The 23,115-nt window shown below is 50.6% G+C and overlaps 1 protein-coding gene across 1 annotated transcript; it reads right to left on the bottom strand.

The window, feature by feature from the left end:
• Window positions 1-2,076: 2,076 nt before the first annotated feature.
• On the bottom strand, window positions 2,077-22,582 carry LOC132076554 (collagen alpha-1(XIII) chain-like). The gene is made up of 5 exons (XM_059477687.1): window positions 22,344-22,582; window positions 21,004-21,318; window positions 13,302-13,371; window positions 2,937-2,981; window positions 2,077-2,090 (listed from the first exon to the last, which is right to left on the bottom strand). The coding sequence occupies exons 1-5, from the start codon at window positions 22,533-22,535 to the stop codon at window positions 2,077-2,079; spliced, it is 636 nt and encodes a 211-aa protein (XP_059333670.1). The 5' UTR covers window positions 22,536-22,582.
• Between the last annotated feature and the right edge of the window lie 533 nt (window positions 22,583-23,115).

Here is a 23,115-nt window from a genome sequence, read left to right as displayed (position 1 = left end):
AAGGATTCCTGTGAAATGAGAGTGACACGAAACTGAGGAGGGAACAGCTTCAAAGCAACCAAAGGAATAAGAAGTCTGTACCTAGCCCATTTGGGCAAATATTTCTCTAACCTGCTGCTGTCCTCTGGGGATAGCGACACCACATGCTTCCCTAGTGATCCAGTCCAGGCAATACCCAAGCCCTGATTCATAAGGCCATATTTATTATCTTTCTTAGAGACTACCCAAAATTTCCAGTGTTGTTGTTTAAGTCAGTCAATGACCTCTGATGCACAGCAAATTCAAAGAAGAGACTTTTTTATTTCTCTCCTTTTTGCGGTTACCTCATGTATTTGATGTCTGCAGTCCTGTTCCTCAGTCTTCTCTTCTCTTTAGACTAAACAAAACCTAATTCTTCCAGTCTCTCCACAGAGGCCATGTTTTCTGGACCTCTGGTTGCCCTCATTGCTCCCCCTCCGTGGCTTTTTTGCCTCTTGAAATGTAACTCTCAAACAGCAACCGCCTCTCCAGCTCACTGCATGAGTCAATGGCAGGTGACTTGGTGAAGGCACAAGACACGGTGTCTATTTACCTTATCCACAGGGTCTTACTCACAGAGGGAAAATGAGTTCCTCCCTGTCACCACCTCTGCCTTGCCCTTATGTTCTGACATGTCACTTGTTCTCCATGAGCCTCGAGGGCTCTCTTCTTTAAGAAGCTGATGTCCTCACTGTGGGGTGTGACTGGCACTCATGTTCCAGTGAGGAGGAAGGTCTCTGCTCACTCACTTCAGCCTTTCCCTGGTGTCCTTGACAGTCCCACCCCACCCTAGGCTCTCAGATTTTCATCCTGCACACCCATTCATTTTAAATCCTTTCAGCTTCACTTTCCTCCTATCTTGAATTTCACCTTGCTGAGGACTTCCTGATTTTCTTTAGCTGATCTCTTCCTGTGGCTCCTTTGCACCGGGACAACTTCAACAGTTTCTCTGTCAGGCTGCTGAGTTTTCTCAGCTTCTTCCCCAGCTCCCGCTCTCCAGGGGCACTACCCCACCAATTCCCCAGCTTCTTCTGGAGTTTTTGAAATCCACCTCAAACACCTGAGCACAGAAGCACCTCCCAACTCTTAGTCTGAAGATGCACATGCCAATTCAATAAGGTACCAAAATTCTATCCTTTGCCAGATGTTCGATAATCTCTGGAACTCCCACCCTACATCCCCTAACACGTCCTCTTCCATGCCAGGAATAAGAAGGTGGCATCTGAGAGCTCTGGAGAGATCCAATCCAGTTTGAAAGTCACAGCTGGTTGTTCAAGAGGAATCTCTTGTTTCTGCACTGAGGAGCTGACTTCTTCAGCACTCAGCCAGGCCCTGCACAAGCCCTATTCCTCTGAGAGCTGCAGAATTAGGAAGGAACCACAAGGAAAAAAATGGCCAAAGTAAATCATGGCTGGGCAAAGCAAAAACCAAAATCCATGGCATTTTTACTTCCTGCTGAAAATTACAATCTCCCTCATAATGTGGTTGTCTGGGAAAAGTAGAAAGTCGGACCTTACTACAGCTAATAATTATTTGAATGAATTCTCTGCTCGTGCACTTCAAATGCAAACTGCACACTTTATTCATTTGACAAATTGCATAATTCATTTTAATCCTATATAATTTTTGCAATTAGCAGCTGATTTTAATAACTAGCGCACTGTTACTTTTTTCTCCCCCTTAATTTTTGTTATTCTTCTCTCTTTTCCATCTGCTAACTCTTTTCTTCTTCCTTCCTCCTTCCAAAATACTTCGCAACTTTTATAACAGCAAATTCTGTCACCTACCCAGGGACGAACAAAAGACCATTGTGTTCAATTTATCTTTTAATAGACTCCTTCCTCAAATACCTCACGGACTGCCAGTACTCCCTTCCAGACCCTGTCTCACACCCTTTTGAGTTATGAAAATGTTTGGGAGGGTCTTTCCTTTAGCCCAGACATTTTTCCACCCCGGATGATTGATAGCTCCCAGTTACCACTAATTACCCTATCAGCAGTTGGACATGAGCCTAGCCACAGTGCTCTTCCTCCAGAGGCCAGCAATGCATCCCTGCCGCTAGTTATCCTCTTCTTCAAGGACGGAACAAACTGACTAATTAGAGGCACCATAAATTCTTCCTTCAGGCTCTTCCTGATGCGTCGCCTTGTTTCCAAACAGAGCATGTGGAGGAGAGTGGGGCTGATGCTAGTCCTTTCAAAAGGAAAAATGTGATGGGGTTTACGAGCCTAAGTGGGTTTGTTCAGCGTGTTTTATGGAGCAGAAGAGGAGAGTGTTCATTCAGCCAACTCTAGCTGGTGCTCTTTAGCACATCTCAAGCTGGAGAGGTTGGCTTGGCTCCCCCATGCCCAGCGGGAGCCAGGCTGGGGCAGCATGCACATATGGAGACAACCTGCCCTGGCTTACAGGGATAAGGGACTCGGGCTTGCCTTACCTAGAATGAACTGTGCGTGCAGATCCCTCCCCTGCTGCCTCCAGTGCCAGCAGCAGATGCACAGCACACACTGTGGAGAGAGCCATCCAAGCAGAAAGGCAAAGAAGGAACCCCAACCAACTGCTGCCTCCCGCCGAGCGTGGGCTGGAAGGCACCTGCGTGCTCCCATCCTCCCAACATGGCAAATTTGACTCAGTGAGTTTGCTGAATTCTGTCAGGACCTCCATCTTGTTTGAGGGGGCAAGATGTTTTCTTATTTAGGTATACAGGTGGTTATTTTTTAAGGTAGTGAGAGATGCCATTATAATCTCAAAAAGAAAAGAGAACACAAAGAAAATGGACAAGAGATACTTTCCCTTCTCCCCAGAGCAGAGAAAAAATTACTTGGAGGAGAACCAAGCAAGTTTAGACATCAGTTACGCCGAAGCTCTTCCTGCCAGACAAAAGGAAAGGCCCTGAGGGCACGAGGGCAAAAGGGCATTACCTTCAGAGAGAAGTTTCTCCAAAGTACATGGGCTGTGTGGTACACCTGGTAAAAAAAAAGGTTGAGGCTCCTCAGCCACTGCTAAAGAGGCAAATTCTATCAAAACAGGAAACCCTCACTGTTCTAGAAAAGAAGAGAGCAAAGAGGAGGAATGAGAACCAAGGTCTGCAACAGCTTGCTGCATGGGAAAGGCACGTAGAAAAACCCATGCGTAGGAGGGAGGGATGCTGAATGCATGCCAAACCACACGGCACATGCCCCACGCCAGCCCTCCAGCCAAAGTCACATTTTTGTAGCTTCCCTTCCTAAAGGGCCCGAGAGCCACTGTCCCAGCAAACTCCAGGACCCTGCCTATTAAGATACAGCTTAGTGCAATAGCAGAGGATGGGGATCTATCCAGGATGGCTTTAGAATTCAGAGACAGAAATATTCACAACCACACCTGACAAGCCCCATCTCCACCTGCTTCCCCAGAAAATAAGCATTTTCTATCAGCACTCAGGTCATCCATAACCAAGAGATCACCACACATATGAACTGGGGGCAAACCAATCAACACAAGGCTACACCTTTCAGAAAAACACACACTTACTTTCCCCTCTCCTCTCCTGTGTTTAAACCCAGATGAAATCACATTGCACAGGGAGGCTCACAATAACACCCTTGTCCCTGGGTTTCAGAGGGGTCAGAGGCAGGTACACTGCTCCCTGTTGAGCAGAGGGCTGACCCGGGGCTCCCTCACTGTGGCCAGGGCAGTGCCACAGACCTGTAAGCTCTGTGGGTGCTTTTGGGGTTTCAACCCCTCTGCCATGTGTGTGGCACTTGTATATCTGAGAGTCTAATGGGAAGTTAATCTGTAGGCAAGGACTGCCATTTTGGGAGACATAACTACTGCCTCTTTGCTGCCAAAATTGCTCTAATAAGGAGCTAATATTTAAAAACTAAACAAAAAAAGGATTAAAAAAAAATCCTAGCCCATTGTGTTCTTCAGCTCCGTTAGGGACGAGGCCAACACACAACTCCCAGCAGCTGCTGTTGCCTCCAGCAACATCTCCTCCCTGGGACAGCAGCAGCAGATGACAGAGGAGAAGGACAAAAAAAGAGCAGCCACCAGGATCTGGCTGCATCCACCCAGCGCCACATTCCAGCACCAGGTTCAGCCTCTGGAGGAGCCCTCCCCAGAGGTCCTCTACCTGCTGCTCCTGAGCTGCCCAGCAAGGGTAGCCTGGCGTGGATGGGACAGCTGGGTGGTCCCCAGCGAGGCGGACACGCTGCCCGGAGCAACACCAAATCATAATAAACAAGTCCCTCAGAGCACAAAGCTCTGTCAGTTCAGATTCCAGTTCAGCTGATATAATCTTCATTTTTTTCTTTGAAAGAAAGGAAAAAAAGAAAAGCAGAAAGCAAAAAGCAGACATCCTAAGGGAGAGGAGTGAGGCAAGCGATGGATTGATACTGCCCGTGTGAGCCTCAGCCCCCCATGTGCTGTTAATCAGCTGCCCCCCCGGGGAATACACTGATTTAATTACTGCCTGCTTGCACAGCCCGGCTGCAATGCTGCTCACCCAAGACATTGCACGAGGAAGAAACAGGCACTGAGCCTCAGCAGCCAGCCAGAGCAGGATGGGCAAGCAGAACAGGAATCATCTCAGCCCTGGTTTGGGGAGAGAAGGGTGTAGTTGGTCCAGGGAGCCCATGCAAGCGGGCTGCCACCCAATCCATTATGTGCAAGAGGCAGACACCACGGAAGGGCACAGCACTGCCCCAGCAGAGCCCTGGGCACTGCAGAGGGCATGGATGCATCAGGCTGTCACCTTCCTTCTATCTGAAACACAACTTTGTTTTGAGGGGAAAACCAAAGACACACAGCTGGCAACAAGGGGGTTTCCAGACTGGTAAGGGGAGAAACAGCCATACGCAGTAAAGGGCAGATGCCCAGCTACCAGGTGTCATGACACAGCCCACTCCACTCACCAGGTGCATGGCACAGACCCCATACGTGAGCACATCTCTCCAAGCCCTCTGACTGTCACACTGCTGGCATTCTGCAGTGTTCATCTGGGATGCTGGAGCATCACTCGAATGCAAAGAAGTATTTTCCAGGGCTTCTGCTGCACAAGGCACTCGTAATGTCAAAGAGGCCGTGCAGAGAGGGACACAGACCTGGTACAGCTCCTGGAAGGGGAGAGCTGCATCAAGTGCATCCACCCTCAAATTGACTCATTGGACAGTCACTTGGAAGGGGCTTCAGCCCAAGGAGTGGGTTGCTGCTGTCCCACCTGGGAGGTTTAATAATTAATAATTAATGGCCGTGCGCTTGCCTGCGAAGGCCAGCACAAAAAGCGTCGCTGCGTCTTTAACAGCTGCCAGCGATGGGAAACTCATTGGAGTGTGCGTTCGGAGGGGAAGAAGGTTAAGATGATTAACTGGTGCTAACAAGTTTAGGATGTGGAAGAAGTATTTTCTTGGACGTCCATCAAAGAGAGGATTGAATGTTCCCCGGCGGAGGGGGGGCGGTATATGTTTAACAGATGAGGTTTCTGCCTCCCAAGGCCCGCCCAGCCCCGCATGATGCAACCTCTGCCTTTTAAAGGCTGACTCTGCCCCTGTTCCATCAGCGTACCTGCGGCCCCAGCCTGGCACAGCGGCTGAAAGGCGATCCGGGGGAAGGAAAGCCGCCCCTCCCCTCTTCCTGTTGATCTGCGTCCTGGGACACCCTCGGGCACCGGCGGATCAGCCCGGTCCCTGGTCCCCATAGGGCAAAGGTGTGGGCAGATGCCCGGAAAAGCCAACAGGGAATCGGGTATCACCACACTGAAAGCAGAAACCTTGGAGAGGACGGCTCCTCACGGGCCTCGGCATCCCACAGGCACACCAAACCGAGCCGTGCTGCCACTGGCCGGGCCACCAACCCACTTTTTGTGGGCCTCATGGCAGCACCTACCATCGGCACCGAAGCGAAGTCCCCTGGCAAGGAGCTTCGGCCGGAGCCGCCTGGCGCCTGCAGCACGTCCCTGGGCCCAGGCCGGGTATTTCCAGCGCTGCTCGGCGGCTGGCGGGCGCCCACGCCTCGCTCGTGCCCCGCCGTGGAGCCTCACCCTCATTCCTCGGCCGCCGCAGAGCTGCCAGCACGGGCAGCACACGCGAGGCCCACGGCGCGGGGCCCGGACGTGCGTCACGGCTGACGCAAACCAGCCCGGCCATGTGCGCTCGGCCCGGGCCCGCGGAACACCCTCGGCCCCGGCAGCACGCTCCATGCTCACTCAGAGCCGTCGCACACAGCAGCAGCGCAGTGCGCTCTCTGGGCTCGCTCAGCCAGCTGCGATGGGTTTGCCTTGCTTTGTCAAGGCGCTGATTTATGCCCATATGTACCATACACATTGTAAGCGCAGGCACGCAATGGTGTAAACACTCCCACCGAACATCTGTACGCAAAGCCGTCAAACACGCAGAAGCTCCCTCAACACGCGCCACGGTGCCCCACAGGCAACCTGCCGGGCCCCAGTCTGCACGTGGGGTGCTGTGTCCCACTGGATTGTTACTGGGACATGGACAGTAAAGGTCACATCGAGATCACTGCCTGATCAAAATCAGCACAGCCACAACGCTTTTCTCCTGCCCCAATCTGTGCTTTGGCCGGGAGCACTTCACGGCCGGTATCTGCTCCAAAATCTCTTCCCCGTGTCTCTCTCTGCACCGTGCCTTTGCCTGAGAGATAGGTTAGTTTATCCCTGGTTTTGCATGGGGAACTGTCTCAAACAGCCAAGGGCTAGGATACAACACTTGGGCCACAATATACAAACACAATGTTAAACTTAATGCTTGTGTCACCAGGACTAATGCACACCTGAATATAAATGTTCACCTGTTTGCACCTTCCAGCAGAACTCAGCCTCCACAGCAATTCCATGTCTTTGGAGGAAATTCCTCCCACCTTCCATCCAGTTCAAAATTTTAAATAAGCCAAAAATAAAGAGTTTAAAATAAGACATATGAAAGACAGAGAGGGGAGCCCTGGGATGTACAGGAAGCAGGCCTGAACATGGCAAGGGGGAATTATCTGAACAAAGAGATGGTTGTAAACAAACAGGGCCCCCTCTTTCAGAGCACCACTGTTCCAGGGCACCTTCCCCTTTCAAGGCTTTGGCTGTTTCTAAGCATATTTTGGATAAAGAGGGAAAGGCCAATGTGTTTGCCATGCTAACTCTATTGCACGGTAGCACCACAGGGATGCTTGAGCCCTCCAACCATTTTGAAGCACAGGCCACGCTCACAAATGTATTAATGGCTTACACAAGCCCTCCTAGTCTGCACTCAGGCAACAACTGCAGCTTAATTAGAATCAATTAAATACTCCTTAATAAAGCCAGTTTAAATCCCGAAAGCAGACTAAGCCGGATGAGTTGATGCTTAGAGGTTTAAGGAACATCCTTTCTCCCTCTTCCTGTCCCTCAGCCATGGATGTGGCAACAGACAGGTGACAAACGCCAAGGTTGGGGTGACTCCTCAAGCCGCTCCAGTTAAGAGCACAGCAGCCTACATGTTCAGAGAAAGATAGTTAAGTGACCAAACAAACTATTTGTTTGGCTTTTTCCTGAATTGTTCATCCCCATTTATTCATGACTGCTCACAGAATCCATGGAATTCATTGTGTGGTTTGCATCTTCAAAACAAATGGAACAACAGTATGTCTAAACCAAACAAACCCCAACCCAAAATACAGCCAGCAGCCCAGGGCGCATGAGCAACTTTCCAGGCTGAAGTGTGTATATACTCTGGAGGGCCCAAAAATGTGGATGGGGGAATACATTTAAATTTCAAGGAATAACAGAATTCCCATGGAAAAAAGGAGGGTAGTATTTAAGCAACGATTATACTGCAATTTCTATTCCAGATGTGCTAGGGGGTGGTGTGGCAGAGAACCCCATTTTGTGACAAGGCAATGTGCTGCTGGATGCCCATCACAGCTGCCCAGGCACTGCTCCCTCCACATCCCAGCTCTCTGCTCAGCCCTGCCACGAGGGCTTAGTCCTTCCAAGGGAAAACACAATTCAGAGAGCCCAGAGCTTCTGGCAAGGAGCAGCTGCTTGAGACACAAGTCCTCTTTTCCAATTTCTTTCTCAGCGCTTGTCAAAAAGCTGCGCTGAGGCACTTCCAAAGCGGAAAAGACCTTCTGCACAGTCAGCACAGAGAGCCACGCTGCCTTACTGTCCTCAAAAGGGGTGAAATACAAAACCAGAGCGTTTCAGCCAGTTCAATGCACCTCCTGACAGCAAGGCCGCAGGGCCAAGGGTGTTCCATTGCACCCTCCCACCTCATCCTCCTCGTGGCTCTGAGCCAGGGCCACTGACACGGCTTGTGGCTGCTGGTGCTTAAATAGCTGGAGTTGACCTTTCCACACCCTCACCCCACACCAGGGATCCCAAACACTCCTTCACCTCTCAGGGCCCACCAGTGTGTTCATGTTTTTAATCTCATGGGAGCCCTGGAGCAGCATTAAGACACTGGCACAGGTCGCCCAGAGAGGCTGAGGCTGCCCCATCCCTGGAAGTGTTCTAGGCAGATTGGACAGGTCTTAGAGCAAAACTGAAGGTGTCCCTGTCTGTGGCAGAGGAGAGGAACTAGATAATCTTTTAAGGTCCCTTCCATCCCAAACCTCTCTGTGATTCTGTGATCTGTCCAAGCAGCCCCAGCAAGCTGAAAAAGGATCACATTAAACATGACAGTGAGAAAACAGAAAAGCCATGAAAACCTGGCAAGAGATGGAGCAGGGATGTGGGGAGAAGGCAGGACTTGGGCACTTGTCCCCCTTTTTGGCTCATCTCCACAGAGATGTCTGGGGAGAAGATGCAAATCCCAAGTTAGAAACGGATGCATCCACTTGGATAGAACATCCTGCCCGTCTGCTGCAGGGCCAATGCTCAGCCCACGCTGCCCAGGAGTCTCCCCCTGCTCCAGCCATCCCCACCAACCCCTCATCTGCTGCCTTTCCCAGCACTTTTCCTTCCTCTGCACCTCTCTGTGGGGACAGGCACAGGTTGGGGTGTGGGAAATGCACTTCCCATCCGCTGGCCCCGCTGGCTGTGGGTGTCACATCCTGGGTGACGCTGCAGCCCTACACTGCTTCTTGCTGGCCTCATCCAGCAGCAGCCAGTGTGTCTGGACAGCACAGGATGGGTGTAGCCAAGAAGGAAAGCAGAATGCCTGCACTGAGTGTGTGCACCAAGGGGCACACATCCCCTGGGTGCAACAGGGACCATGGCTGCACCTTGGCTCCTGCAAGCTTCCCTGCAGGAAGGGGAACAGTAGGGAAGCTCGTTCCCCTTCTTGGGGAAGTCTGAGTTGCAGTATCTGCTGCTGGTATTTCTGCAAAGTCAGCTGCAGCTGAAGAGTGGCCCAGCTGCCTTCTCTGTGCCCCACGGTGGGGCAGATAGGAAACGTGGGTGAAATTTTGTATGAGAAGAAAGGCCCAGGGGACATTCCTTTGCAAAGCCTCAAAGACATTCCGGAGAAAAGCTCAGCTCCTGGCCACTGCCAAAATTCTTGCAGCTGCCCCACAGCATCCCCCAAGCCCCTGTAACAACAGAAGGTACACTGGTTTGTGGCAGGGCTGTGCAACCTTCCTCTGCCTGCCAGTGCAGTGCCTGGCAGCTGCCTCCTCCTGCAGCCCAGGTCTCTCCTCTGCCCCCGAGTGCTGCCACAGGGAGGGATGGAAAAGCCATTCAGCATCCCTCTGAGCTGCTTCCCTGCTTGCATGGCTGACCGCCTCCGGCACCGCAGGCTCCCAACCTGACCAAGGAGAAACCGGACCAAAACAAGCACTGTGGAGGCAGAGGGAAAGCAGCCAGCCCTTTTTTGCTTTTTTTTTTTTTTTTTAAAGGGATATTGAAGACCAGAGCAGAGAGCCAGCACAGTGAAAAACAGCCACGTGGGGACTGTGAAAATCAGAGCTGAGGAGAGGAAGATGGGAAAGGTCTAATAAAGAGAGTCACAATATACAAAATACACAAGCGCCCACCTCCGCCAGGAAAGCTGTGGGAAGGGATTGTGGTGTAATCCCTGGCTGCTTGAGCCTGCCCAGGCAGACACAGTCTGGATCTGCAACTGGATCAGGATTAGACCAGGAAAGCTTAGGTTTTTTGCCCTGTCAACCTGAAACAAAATGCTTTCCCCTTGCAGCATTTTTTTACTACATAGAGGAAATTAAGGGAGGTCAGTTGGCTGTAAGAGGATCCTCCAGCCTCAGGTAGCTCCTGACCACATCCACACACCATATGGAAAAGCATCTGCTCAGTCCCAGAAAAATTCCCCAAGTCACATCCATGCATTCAACAACCTCAGAGCAAAACAAGTGTGAGCTCCCTGCCCACCCTTGGCCCCAGCCCCAGCTCAGGGTCTGGGGTTGGAGAACAGCTGGGTGCGTTCATTGCTGCCATGGAGGTTTCACTTCTCCAACCTGTACAGAGCTGTCCCAGATCTGTCTAGCAGTAAGTGGGGACAGAATGAATGACAGAGGTTATCTATTGAAGGGAACAAAGTCATTAATTACCCAGATAGGTTATGTTAAACTTGAGGGCTGTGTCCTCCCCACCAAGACACTGCTGGAGAAGCCCACTGTGACGTCCAAACTCAAAAAACACAATGCCAAGGAGCAACATCTCGCAGGTAGGTAGTCACACCCAGCCCAAGAGATCTGAAGTAGCTGTTCCCCAGTCAAATGAAGCTTGTATTTCCTTATCATTTGCTGTAAATACAGCTGTGCTGTTTTCCTGACCATGTTATTTCTAGAACCCTTATCACACGCTCTCAGATAGCCACAGCACAGTCACACACTTCACAATCTTCTTTTTCTCCTATTCCCAGCTTTCCCAAACCGTGTCTGTTCACAGTCCCATCTGTTCAGAAGCTCTTCCATGGCAATGGGCGACGCCGCCCTGGACCTCCACATCCGCACGGAATGGGTCAGCAAATGAACTTGTCTTCCTTTTCCCCTCCTGTGCCATGCAGGGACCTGACTCCCAGCCAGGGATGAACTCAAATGTCACTTCTGATAAACATTTATTTTGCTGAGGAGCATGGTGTGTTTATAGGCAGTGAGAAGCAGCGGGCATGCGCCAAGTCTTGCGACATCCTGATGCTTCTGAATACCTTGGTCTCCCGCAAAAGTCATCTTGTCTGGTCCTTGGGGCGTTTTGAACACCAGGGGAAAAATGCAGGGAGGAAAAGGACTCCCAAGGCCTTGTGCTGGAAGAGAGACCACGCTGGAACGTTTGCATTGCACCAGCCTGGAGACCAAAGGGAAACACCCTGGAGCAAAGGGTCTGAGAGGAGACAACTGCTGGCTAAAGGTGCCTTGGTTTCTACACTGCTCAAAGGCAATCAAAACCTCACCTGCCTCAACATCAACTTCAGACCATGGCTTCACTTCCCTCAACAGATTAGCTGATGGGTGGGGGAGAATTTTATATACAGTTTCTGTATCCATAGAATATATGACAAAGACAAGCAAGTTGGACAGGTAAAAAGGAAGCCTCAGTCTTTAGGAGACATTTATTATTATTATTATTATTATTATTATTATTATTGTCCTCCTAAATCAAAGCTGTTACTCAGCAATACTATGAGCTTAATGGAATGAATGGGCACCTAAGACTTATGAGAAATCCAGCAGAGATTGCTGCCAAACCTTCCCAAGGGATGTGGGTATCTGTAACCAAGTGTTATGATCTCAACGCTGAAATACCTGGGCATTTCATCTACCACACAAGTGGTGTAGGAGTGACATTCACATGGCCTCAGAAAGGAACTAATATCTTTTTTCTCTGCTCTGCACTCAAGTTCAAAGTTTCCTTCTTCAAGCTGGCTCAGAAACACCAGGAGGACATTCACTCCTGTGGTTTTATGGCATTTATTTGTCAAGCCCAGGCAAGAACTTAAAAATGCAGGAGGGCTGTGATTTGTGTTCCCATTGAAGGGAAAATGTTGGTATTTAAAATCAGTTTAACTCAGTTTTGATCTGTTCTTTCGAGAAACGATACTTAGAAAACATTTTATTTGTACCATCTTTTAAATTTAAACCAAAACTGCTCCTGTTGTTTATTTCTGGGACTAAAAAGAAAGTCCAACAGTCCTGATCTGGACTACTCAAATCAGGCTTTTTCCAATGTTCTACAGTTCTAGATCCTGGATTTTAGTTTTTTTCCACCACAAACCTGTAGAGCTTTAACTCTTGCTTTTACAGGCTGCTGTGCTGCAAATTCATTTTACTCTGGCAAGTGACTATGTGTGTACAAGCCTAAATACAACGATTTTTGAGACCTTACCTACAGCAAAACAACTCCTTTGTAATTTTATCCACCCTTATCCCAGTCGTTGGCCACATTTAAATACCCTTTGTTAAGCACACTGCCAGATACTGTCACACTGGACATGAAGGAGAGCCAAAGGGGAAACAACTGAAAATGGAAATGCTACTTTCATGTGCTCGTCCAGACATAACCTTCCCTGCCACCTTCTTGGCAAAACAAGTTTCAGTCACCCAGTTTGCACATACAGATTCAAATTCTCCCAGAACTTCAGCTTGGGATGTGAGTGGCAGCTGGCACTTCTCTGTTTTTTTCTAGTCAAATGCATCAAAAGACAATGAGGAAGGCTGAGTGATTCATACTCGTGGAATGAAATGCCGTTCACAAACGTTTTTTCCATAGCAATTTGTCACTTATTGTATTGAAACCACTTCAGAAGATGTGTCTCAAAGAGCCTTTTGATATTAACATGATTAAAACCATCATGCAATTAGGCAATCCCATAGTATTTCTGTATGTTATACGAGTGGGACCTCAAGTGACCACTTCATTCAAGCCCCTCATAAATGGCTGCTTCTGGCACAAAGCTGTTAATCCTGCAACATGCCTCGGATAGTTGTAGAACACCAAGGAATTCAAATCTTCTCACCCTAGAGGCATTTTGGCTCACCAAAATTCAGCTTTGGTGCTCAATCTAGCCTACATGTCTCACACCTTCCAAAATCAGGCAAGAAAGATGCACTTCCCAAGAGCCTCTCTGCACAATTCAACACCGCTATCTAATCTAAAATCAGTGGGAACACTGGCCCTCCAGATGTGTCCTTCTCCTTTGGACATCCATCTGGATCTCTATCCCTTTTCCTGTTGTCCCTGTCAGATGTTGGCACCAGACTTGTTGCCCACATCTCCACATCAGTTTCCTGTATTTGAGCAAACTGTTATGCAAGTACATGTAACTTTGCATTCACACAGGAGACTGCATTGAAAAATCCTTCAATGAGATCTAAAGCCAGGAAAGTTTTTGTCACTTTGCACAGTGCCAGCTGTCCCAGACCCCTACCTGCCGGGCAGTTGCATCGCTGGTGCGTGTCTCGGACTTCTCGATGTCTTGGCAAGTGGAACTTTAACTTCTGCCAAGAGAGGAAAAACAGAAAAAGGATTAGTTTGTACCACTGAAACCAAAGCCTCAAATTCTTGAAAAAATGGAACTGGGAGGGGATGCTGCCCAAGTAGAGATGGGAGAGACAGGGCAGAGCAGTTTGGGAATGAAGAAAGGCAATAAAGTTCATAGCCCTTAACTAGAAATGCGGGGTTTGATTGAAAGCAGGCTGAGGGAGTTTCGCAATGGCCTCCAAATGTGGTCCCCCTGACAGGCATTACAAAACCAAGAGCCAGCAGTGGCAAATAAATTGGTGATTGTGTCCTTGTGACAAAGCCACATTTCTCACAAGACCCACTCAGTGGGCAGAAAATGAAGATCTGAAGCAGGTCCTCTTCCACCCTGCAGCACATTCCTGATGATCCTGGAGACACCTGGATGACAGAAGGGTCCCACTGCAAGACCGTGGCTGAAGATGAACTGAAAACATCAACAGCATCCTCTGAAATCTTCAGACTCTGTGAAAATTAATTTTTCCCCCAAAGGGCAAAACACAACAAAACCTATCAAGAGCTTCCACAAGGTGGAATTTTGTCAGAATGTTGATTTCATATATGAGTTTGGATTATCTAATGGTGCCAGCATGCCAGTCTCCTGCTCTCTGGGCCCATCTGTGCATCTCTTGAAGGGCAAATAAAGTCCACCTGAGGTCACTGCATCTTCCCTCACTGGGAACATCAACAAAATTAACCCATGTCCTGAGAAAAATGTGCCTCAGGGGCAGCATCCTCACCACTCCTCACAGACTTTATAAAATAGCTGTAATTAGTGAAGAAAATGCAAATCAATCCAAATAGGTTATTCATTAATGCCTGCAAACCACACTTGGTTAATGATTTGAGACCACTGAGCTGCTGGGGTTCCTAAGCTCTGGAATCACTCTCTCTTCCCTCCTAAATTCCCATCCCCATTGAGCCTTCCTATTTTTTGAACTACTTCACAAGTGGGCCAATATTTCAAAAGAAATAGCCTTATATAGGACACAACAGAAGCCTGTGCTCAAGATCATATAGAAATTGCTTTATTTTCTCAAGTAATTGAGCATGTTCCTGCAAGAAGACATCGGTTTGGGGAAAAACTCTTTTAGAGAGGATAAAAGTAAATCAACTTGTTTCCACCTGGGATGAAGGAAGGCAGAACTGGCTGGAGTATTTCCATTTTTCACTTTGAAAGGATTGGCTTCTTCACTGCAAGTCAAAAGAGTAATGGTTGCTGTGACTGACTAGAAATTAAATCTTTTCAGAGCTTTATTTTGCATGGTAGATTGAAATGTTTTGATAGCAAGTTGATTTGATAGCAGGGTGAGGAGAGGGTTTTAGGCAAGGAAAACTGCCAGTTCCCATAGAGCATTTCATTGGTGTTTACCTTCTCAGTTAAAAGCACAGATATTCTGTGAATTTCTGCATTTGGGCACGTTCCCGTCCTGCTGCCAGTCCAGATGGCACAGCTCTGCTCTGGCTTCTGACTGCTGGTGGTCAAACATAACATGGGCACAAGCAGGAGAGCAGAGCCTTCATTTGCATACTCACACTGCTATGTGGACACACACAGCCCCATTCCCACCCACACATGTGCCGACTAAAGCATCTCCAACACCAGACTGTCACATTTGGGTGGTGCTGCCATGTTGGAATCAGGCTCAGACAAGGAAGGGATGATGGTTTGCAATGGCAGGAGCAGAAAGCCATTTCCTAGCCAACAAGGGTCCAAACACCCTGCATGCAGCAGGGGCCTTTAGAGGACACAAATCTGCAAGGAAACATGGAACAGATCCCTGCCCCACCAAGGCCAGAGGTACTGGAGGGGCTGTAAGGGGGAATGGCTGAGGTAGGCTGTGCCTAAGAAGCCTTGGCTGGGTTGCTGTGCAGGCTTACAAAGAGAGGAGAAGCACAACTGGACAGGGAAATGATGACCCAGCAGGACTGGAGCACGACTGGGAACGGAACAGGGCTGATAACATTTCCCTGAGGCTTTATCTGCAGGGTCAAGGCAGTGGAAAGACCTGGGACAACTGAAATAGCCTTCTCAAGGACAGGGGCCCCTGGGGAGGGAGGTGCTGGTGCTGCTGGGCAGGCTGGAGCACAGCCCTGTGCACCACGAGCATGCAGCCATCACTCCCTCACCAGCATTTGGGCATTCTCCCCATCCCTCGTGTCTCCCTCAAGCCCAAGAGCTCTGCACACCACAAGCATGCAGCCATCACTCCCTCACCAGCCTTTGGGCATTCTCCCCATCCCTCGTGTCCCCCTCAAGCCCAAGAGCTCTGCACAGCCCTGTGCACCATGAGCATGCTGCCATCACTCCCTCACCAGCATTTGGGCATTCTCCCCATCCCTTGTGTCCCCCTCAAACCCAAGAGCTCTGCACACCACGAGCATGCAGCCATCACTCCCTCACCAGCATTTGGGCATTCTCCCCATCCCTTGTGTCCCCCTCAAGCCCAAGAGCTCTGCACAGCCCTGTGCACCATGAGCATGCAGCCATCACTCCCTCACCAGCATTTGGGCATTCTGCCCCATCCCTCGTGTCCCCCTCAAGCCCAAGAGCTCTGCACAGCCCTGTGCACCATGAGCATGCTGCCATCACTTCCTCACCAGCCTTTGGGCATTCTCCCCATCCCTCGTGTCCCCCTCAAACCCAAGAGCTCTGCACATCATGAGCATGCAGCCATCACTCCCTCACCAGCCTTTGAGCATTCTCCCCATCCCTCGTGTCCCCCTCAAGCCCAAGAGCTCTGCACAGCCCTGTGCACCACGAGCATGCAGCCATCACTCCCTCACCAGCCTTTGAGCATTCTCCCCATCCCTTGTGTCCCCCTCAAGCCCAAGAGCTCTGCACATCCCTGGGGACAGCAGTGGTGCCATGGGACTGCTCCCCTTTAGTGGGAGGCAAAACCTACCAGGGATTTAGGAGCGCCTGGTGTTAATTCTCCTGCACAGTCTATTAAACAAACACTGCCACAGAAAAAATCCTTGGCTCTTGGAGACCTCAATTCAACTTTGGGTGGAGATGGGAAAACAAAACAAACCCCCCAGCCTTTTCTGCTTCCCTCGTTTTCACTGTGCAAAATATCGCCTGGTCCAACACAAGAAGCTGGCTTTGTTCAGGAGAGCAAACCAAATGTACTTCCCTCCAAAAATGTCATTTCCAAGAGAAAACTTTCATTCCCAGGCAATAGAAAAGCATTCAATTTTAGGGCAAGGTTGGCTTCTGTAAGCAAAATTTAAAAAGAGGATCGGCTCTGGGAATCTAGCGTTTGCAATCTCCTTCTTGGGATCTGGGGGATTTTCTTCACCTGGGGGATACCTGGAGCATGTAACATCAAGAGCAGCAACAGGCTGCCTTCCAGAAAGGCTGAAAACACTTCCCATGGAGGGGATTGCTTTGTCAGCAGAGCCTGCTCTGTCTGTCGTTATCCAGTGACATAACAGCTGCACCTGCCCCTACAGCAGGGCAAGTGGCTGAAAGAAGCCTTTGCCAGCACAGGAGCCGCAGCTGACCAGCCCTGCCTGCACCTCTGAGGATTCAGGAGCCATGGCACACTGCTGAGTGAGAGGAAAGGGAAAAACCCTTCTGCAAGAGGGCAAGGCCAGGAGGGTCACGCTGAAACACCTGCTGGGAATGGGCACTGAAGCCAGCACGGGCTTGTCCCGTGGGTTTGGTTAACTCACCACAAGTGTGACAGGACAGGGCTGACAGGGGCGGACGGAGCAGCCACAGCAAGGCCACTTCTGACAGTAAAGTGTCATCAGGCTGTGGTCTCCTAAACCTTGCAGTGCCTGTCGATTTCGGATGGCACTTGAGATTAGGTGAGAGGGAGGGCACTCCTTCAAAGGGGGCAGATTAATAGCTCTTTAGCATTCCCAGTTGTTTGCAGTCACCCGGGGAGGTGAAATCATTTCCCACCGCTATCTCCAACAGCTAAGAGAAACACATTTTAAATAGATAATCTATTACAACCATCAGGAGGATTTCAGGGGTGGGTGGTTTTGTTAACTCTTTTTGTTTTACCTCCAATTTCCCCGTTTTTTCTTAAAGGCCCAGCTCCTGGGATCATGTGGCACAAAGCAAAAGAGAGCAGCGAGTCCTCCCAGATGGAGCAAAAAGCTTGGCAATAACACCACCTAGGTACAGGGATTGCAAGCAGCTGAAAGGAAATGGAACTCAGCTACCAGAGAAGCTGAAAGAAAAAAACAGATCCCCTGATTGTGGGGCAAAGAATCACACATACACATTTCTATCTCTACAAACACAAATTCTGGGATTTCTTTTTCCCTGCAACAGCACTGAATCCATCCCGTTCTCCACCCTGATGAGTTTCTGGCAAGTGAAATAGCACCAAGTGTTACCCAGCATGGGAAAGGACCTTGTTTTCTTCTTTGGAAAGCTCTGCCTCTCTTGCAAATGCCAGTAGTGAGTTTATTTGTGCTCCTTGTATGATTTTACGATGTCTCATAAATGCAGAGGAATTCGAATTCCTACATGGAGTTAAAGTTCTCCCTGTACTACCTGCTTCTGGCCCATTCTGCACAGATGTTTTTACAAGAAAACCTAGTCAATTGACGTCTGGTAGGAAATTCCCTGGTGGCATTCGCCTACACCAGGCAGAGGTTTACACAGTAGCACATGAAGCACTGGTCAGGCTGCTTCTGGGAAAGCCTCTGCCGCCCTCTCCTCACTCCTCCTGAGCTGAGATGGAAACTCTGCCACAGCCAGCCACCAGTGCTCGACAACCAGGCTCTGAGATGGAGAAAACATCCCCACCAGCTGCCTTAAAATTAACATCTTAAGCAAACCACCCCAGCTCCTCTCCCTGCCACTTTGCTTTACTTTTGCATGTCTTCTCTTTGCATAGAGAAGAAAGGCCTCTAAAAGGACTTTGGCAATTTGCACTTTGCCATCTGTACGGTGTCCCCTGCAGAGCCTTGGGAACACCCAGGGCACACCTGGGCACACTCATGGCCCAGACTGGAGGGCATTACACACTCCTGCTCAGGGCAGTACAGGTTTGGAGCACAACCTTAGAGCTCCTCTATCAGCCCTCAGAGATTTTACTTATTCACATCCCTCCAGCTCATCTTCACAGCCACCGGAGCTAGAAGTGTGCTGTGCCTTCCCTCCCACCTCTGATCAGCTTTTTCTAAAGCTGGGGTTCCTTTAAAGCATTGCTGGTTTATTTTGTGATGGATTCACCGAGCTGGCAGCTGTGAAACCCATTAAGGTTGAAACACCAGGAAACGATGAGGAGGTGGCAATGAGAGGGTCTGAGCAGGGGGAGATGAATTTCCCACTTCCATGTCCATCACAGCAAACCCATCTGCAGCCCCTCTCCCCCACTCATGGCCAGCGTGACTTATTTTGCTTTCCTTAATTTTTTTCTCCCATCCTTTTCCTGTTCCCTTTACCTACCTTGTTTTCCTCCATCCTTGCCCCCTCAGTCAGTCCTGGGCCCCACTTCAGACATAATGAAAAGAGGACCAGAAGGATTTTTCTTTCCTTTTCATGGCACCCCACCATCTGTCACCAGCAGCCCTTGCCCTGGACCTCGAGCTGCCTGGTCCATGCCAGTGCCTGTGCTGAGTGTGCAGCTCTGAGGTTCAGATGCTTAGCACAAGTGGGCAGCACAGCTGGCAAGGGTGTCCTCCCTGGGGGACAGAGCCTGCCTCCCCCAGGGCATCAGACCTGCACAGGTATAAAGGGACAGGAGGCGTGGGCCAGGCATCCTTCCTCCTCCACAGCCTCCAGCACTTTCCTCCAAGCTCTTTTTGAAGCTGAAGCTCCAGGATGGAGCTGGTGGCACTGGTGGCACTCAGGAGCAAGTGCTGGCCCCTCAAGCTGTAGTTCCTGTCCTACAGCTGCTCCCCACACGGGCTGCAGTGGGGACCGTGGGCAGCCCCAGGAGCACAGGAGGGGCCGCTCAGCAAAGCGGGGTGCTGCGGGGCACACGGGCATCACGAGACCCCCATTTCCTCGCTAAGCCGAGCTATAAAAAGGTGTAAAGGTGTCGCTGCCAGCAGGACACGGGGCCATCCGGCCCCAGGCACCATTCCCGGGAGGCACTTCTCAAATCTCCATAGAGATAAACTTCAACTTCCCAGCAGACTCATGCCAGCAGCAACAGAGGGAATGCTGCACCATCCCCTGCCTGGTGGCAGGGAAGGAGTCCCTGCATGAGAGTGCAGCCACAGGGCACAGATCCAATCACTCACAATGCTTCTGCCTCCCCAAGCCCCTTTTTAAAGTAGGATATTGCCCCATGGACCCTGTGTTTCCCTTATTCCTTATCCAAAGAGGCAACTCAAAACCGTATCCTTCAGCTCCTGCAGCGTTTGCTAGCTCCAGGTTCACAGCTTTTGGCTGCACAGCCCAGCAGATCCAGGGACTGCTCTCACAAGACCCATAAACAGAAGCTGAGCCTGTCAGCTGTAGGTTTGAACTCCTCACCACAGACTTTCACTGCTCCTAGGAAGCAGGAGGGGCTCCAGGTCACCCCAGGTGCCAGGCAGCACTGCCCAAGGCAGGTCCCAGGAGTCAGCACTCTGATATGCCATTCCTCACCTCATCCGGCAACAGCAGCCCAAAAGAGATTTTTTTCAGCTGCAAACAGTTTTTGGGCCAGCCCCAGGGATCTCTCCAGCATGACTCAAGCCAAAGCTAGAGCAAACAGAGAAAAGGAGAGGTGGGTGGAAATGGCTGCAGCCCTGAATTTCACCCCCAAGCCTCTCCTAGAGCTGAGGGAACAGGTCAGTGGGGACCTGTCTGGAGAGTTCAGAGACATGAGCCACCATCTGCTCCCTGACACATGTCAACAGCACTTCAAAGCCCAACAAGGCAAGGAATACTCATCGCAGCCAGAGCAGAGGAACACAGACAGCCCCCAGCAGCATCACACAGCAAAGTAAAAGGTGTCAGCAACAATAATCTGCGCTCTCTTTAGTGATCTGCTGAAACCAGTAGCAGCATTCCCCCATCACCAGAGGAGAGCCCACAGTGTCCAGTGGAGTTTGGATGGGACTCAAGTGAGTATAGCACAGCCATATGCTCTGCATTGATGCCCTGGCAGTACCAGAAACCATCCTGGCAACACCAGTGTGTGTCATTTGTCTGAGCCAGGAGCTGTGGAAGGGGTCAGGGCTGGTACAGCAGCAATACCAGCCCATCACAACATTGGTGTGCTTGCAATTACCTTCCCATAGCCATGCTGGCTGTGACATGCCTTGCCTGTCCCCCTTCCAGGGCTCAAACCCAGGCTGAATGCCCAGGTTTAACCTCTAATTCTAACTCTTTCAGCATGCAAGACTCCTGAAGAGAAGGGCTGGGGGGTTTTGCCTCCCCAGCAGGGTAAGGGATGAGGTTTTCCTCTTTGCAAAGTGCAGGCTTCAGCTACAGCATGGGCTGAGAGGAGAGAAGTAAATGCCAAGCAAGTTTGAGAGGTGGGAGGGACCTGAAGGAACAGGGAATTCAACCTAGCAGCAGCATCACTCCTGCAGAGATACACTTTTAAGGAAGGGGGGGAAATGGATAATAACGTGCCTATGCAAGCATGCATATGCCTACACCTATACTACTACAACCTATACATGCAGAATGAAAGAACACTGACCTCATTGAGCAGTTGGTCAACTCTTCCCAAAATAGCCGTCTCCATTTGGTCTGCCGAGAGCCAGGCAGGGAGCTGTGTGGGTCTGTCGGCTTCCAAGTGGGACACGCGGGACTGCAGCTCGGAGGTCCGAAAGTACAGCAGGAGGCTGAGCACCAGAGAGAGCAGGGACACGCCGGGCAGCCCCGAGCCCAGCAGCAGGGGGAGGCGGCAGCACCGCTCCCCATCGCCGCTCCTGGGGGGAGCCACACACCCCCTGTCAAAAGCTGCTTCGTCGACGCCTTTCCAGCTCTTCTCCTCCAACATTCCCTCCCTGTCCTGAGAAACGATAAATAAATAAATAGAATAAATACAGCTTCGCTCCTACTCCAAGACGCGCAATCCAGAAGGCGTAAGAAAAAGAACGTCGGAGGGAATCCCAGCGCCAGCAGATCACAAGTGACAGCAATAATGACAAAAGTGGATGGAGGGGGGGTGTCTTTAAAAAATAAAAACAAACCACACACACATAAAAGGGGTGCAGAAAAAAGGGATCCAACTGCAGCAAAGAGTGCGAAGGGGGAAAAAATAATCTGATCGAGATTTTTTTTTTTTTTCCTCCTGTATTTCAGTCTTTTGGTTCGCTGGTAAGTTTTTGATTCTTTCTAAGCTGTCAGTTTCAGTTCCTTCGCAGACTGGCCAGGAGCTCGCACATGGAAGTCCCCATTAGAGAGAGGTAATTCTCAGCTGCTCCGGCGACGCTGTGCTCTGGCTGATCGCGGCTCCCCTGTAACATGACACACTCCCTCCGAGCTACGGGGCTGGGATGAGCGAGCTGCGCGGCTTCCCAAAGTAACCTCCTCTGCTCGCCCTCTCTCTCCACCTCTCCCTTGCCGCATGATTTATTTATTTATGCAAAGCGCCGGGGTGGGATCGGGCAGTGGGACGCCCCTGTCCCGCTCGGTCCCCAAACCACCTCTCCGCCGCCAGCCCTTCCCTTTGAAGTGACTCTCGCCGAGGTTATTTATAGTGGCAGGAAAGCGACTGTAAAGCAGAGGCTGGGCTCACACCAGCCCGCGTCTTCCTTTCCTCCAGGCAGCCGGCAGCGCTTTATGGGATGGCACAAAGGGGCTGTGGCGTCCCCCGCGCAGATCCCGGGGCAGCCCCCGGGCACCGGCGCTGGGGGATTTGGACCCCGGTATTTTGAGGAGAGCAGCCAGGCAGGGCGAGAAGCAGAGGGAAACATCTGGAAACAAGAGCCGGCAGCTGAGGGCTCTGCAAGGAACAAGCGAAGGGCAGCAGGGAGAAACACCCCAGGCAGGCAGGCAGGCTGCAGTGCAAGGGGGGAACATCTGGGGCCTGACCTGGGGGTACAACATGCCAAGGGTGCTCAGAGGAACCAATCTGCTGAGGCCCTCTAGTGAAGCAGAACTTCCCATCATCTGCGTGTCCCACCAGGCGCAGGGCACCAGACAGACAGACACAGACAGACAGACGATCCCCCTTTGGCAGGGAGCAGTCTCCCCAAAACGTGCCGTAGGGCAGCTCCGAGCCATGCGTCTGGGAAACAAAGCCTCCTTCTGTTTTCAGCAGCAAGGGAGGGCCACCTATCCCAGTTTTTCTGAGCATAACATACAATATTTTATCCTCCGGTGTGACATGCAGGCTCTGCTGAGCCCCTGCCTGTCTGTCTGTCCGTTCTTTCATCCTCTCCTTGAGCACGCTCAGCAGTGAAGCAGCACAGAGCTCACCGTGGTGCACAGTCATTAAAAGCCAGGCAGAAATTGGTCTCTTAAAATCTGGCTCCCTTGTGGCTCTTCTGCTGTCATTTACACGTTTTAAATGAAGATTTTGCGTGCAGTCTGTGCTGGAAATGAACTGGCAGAGAAAACTCATATTCATCTCTGGCCTGGTCTCTGTTTCAGGGGGCTGGAAGAGCCAGACCCTCTGGGAGCAGGTTAACGCAAGCACGAGCTGTTTCTGCACCACACAAACCCTCAGAGGGCCCGGTAGCACACAGCCCCAATTCTTTGGATGGCCTCATGCCTTTCACAGCCACTCACTTCCCAAAATGGGGTTTTAGCGTCTGCGAGGCAGGAAATCCTTTCTTTATTTCTTTTAGTGGGGTTTCTTGTC

This window comes from Ammospiza nelsoni, chromosome 8 (genome assembly GCF_027579445.1).
Source record: "Ammospiza nelsoni isolate bAmmNel1 chromosome 8, bAmmNel1.pri, whole genome shotgun sequence".
Classification (NCBI taxonomy): domain Eukaryota; kingdom Metazoa; phylum Chordata; class Aves; order Passeriformes; family Passerellidae; genus Ammospiza; species Ammospiza nelsoni.
This window is presented reverse-complemented; position numbering and strand designations above follow the sequence as displayed.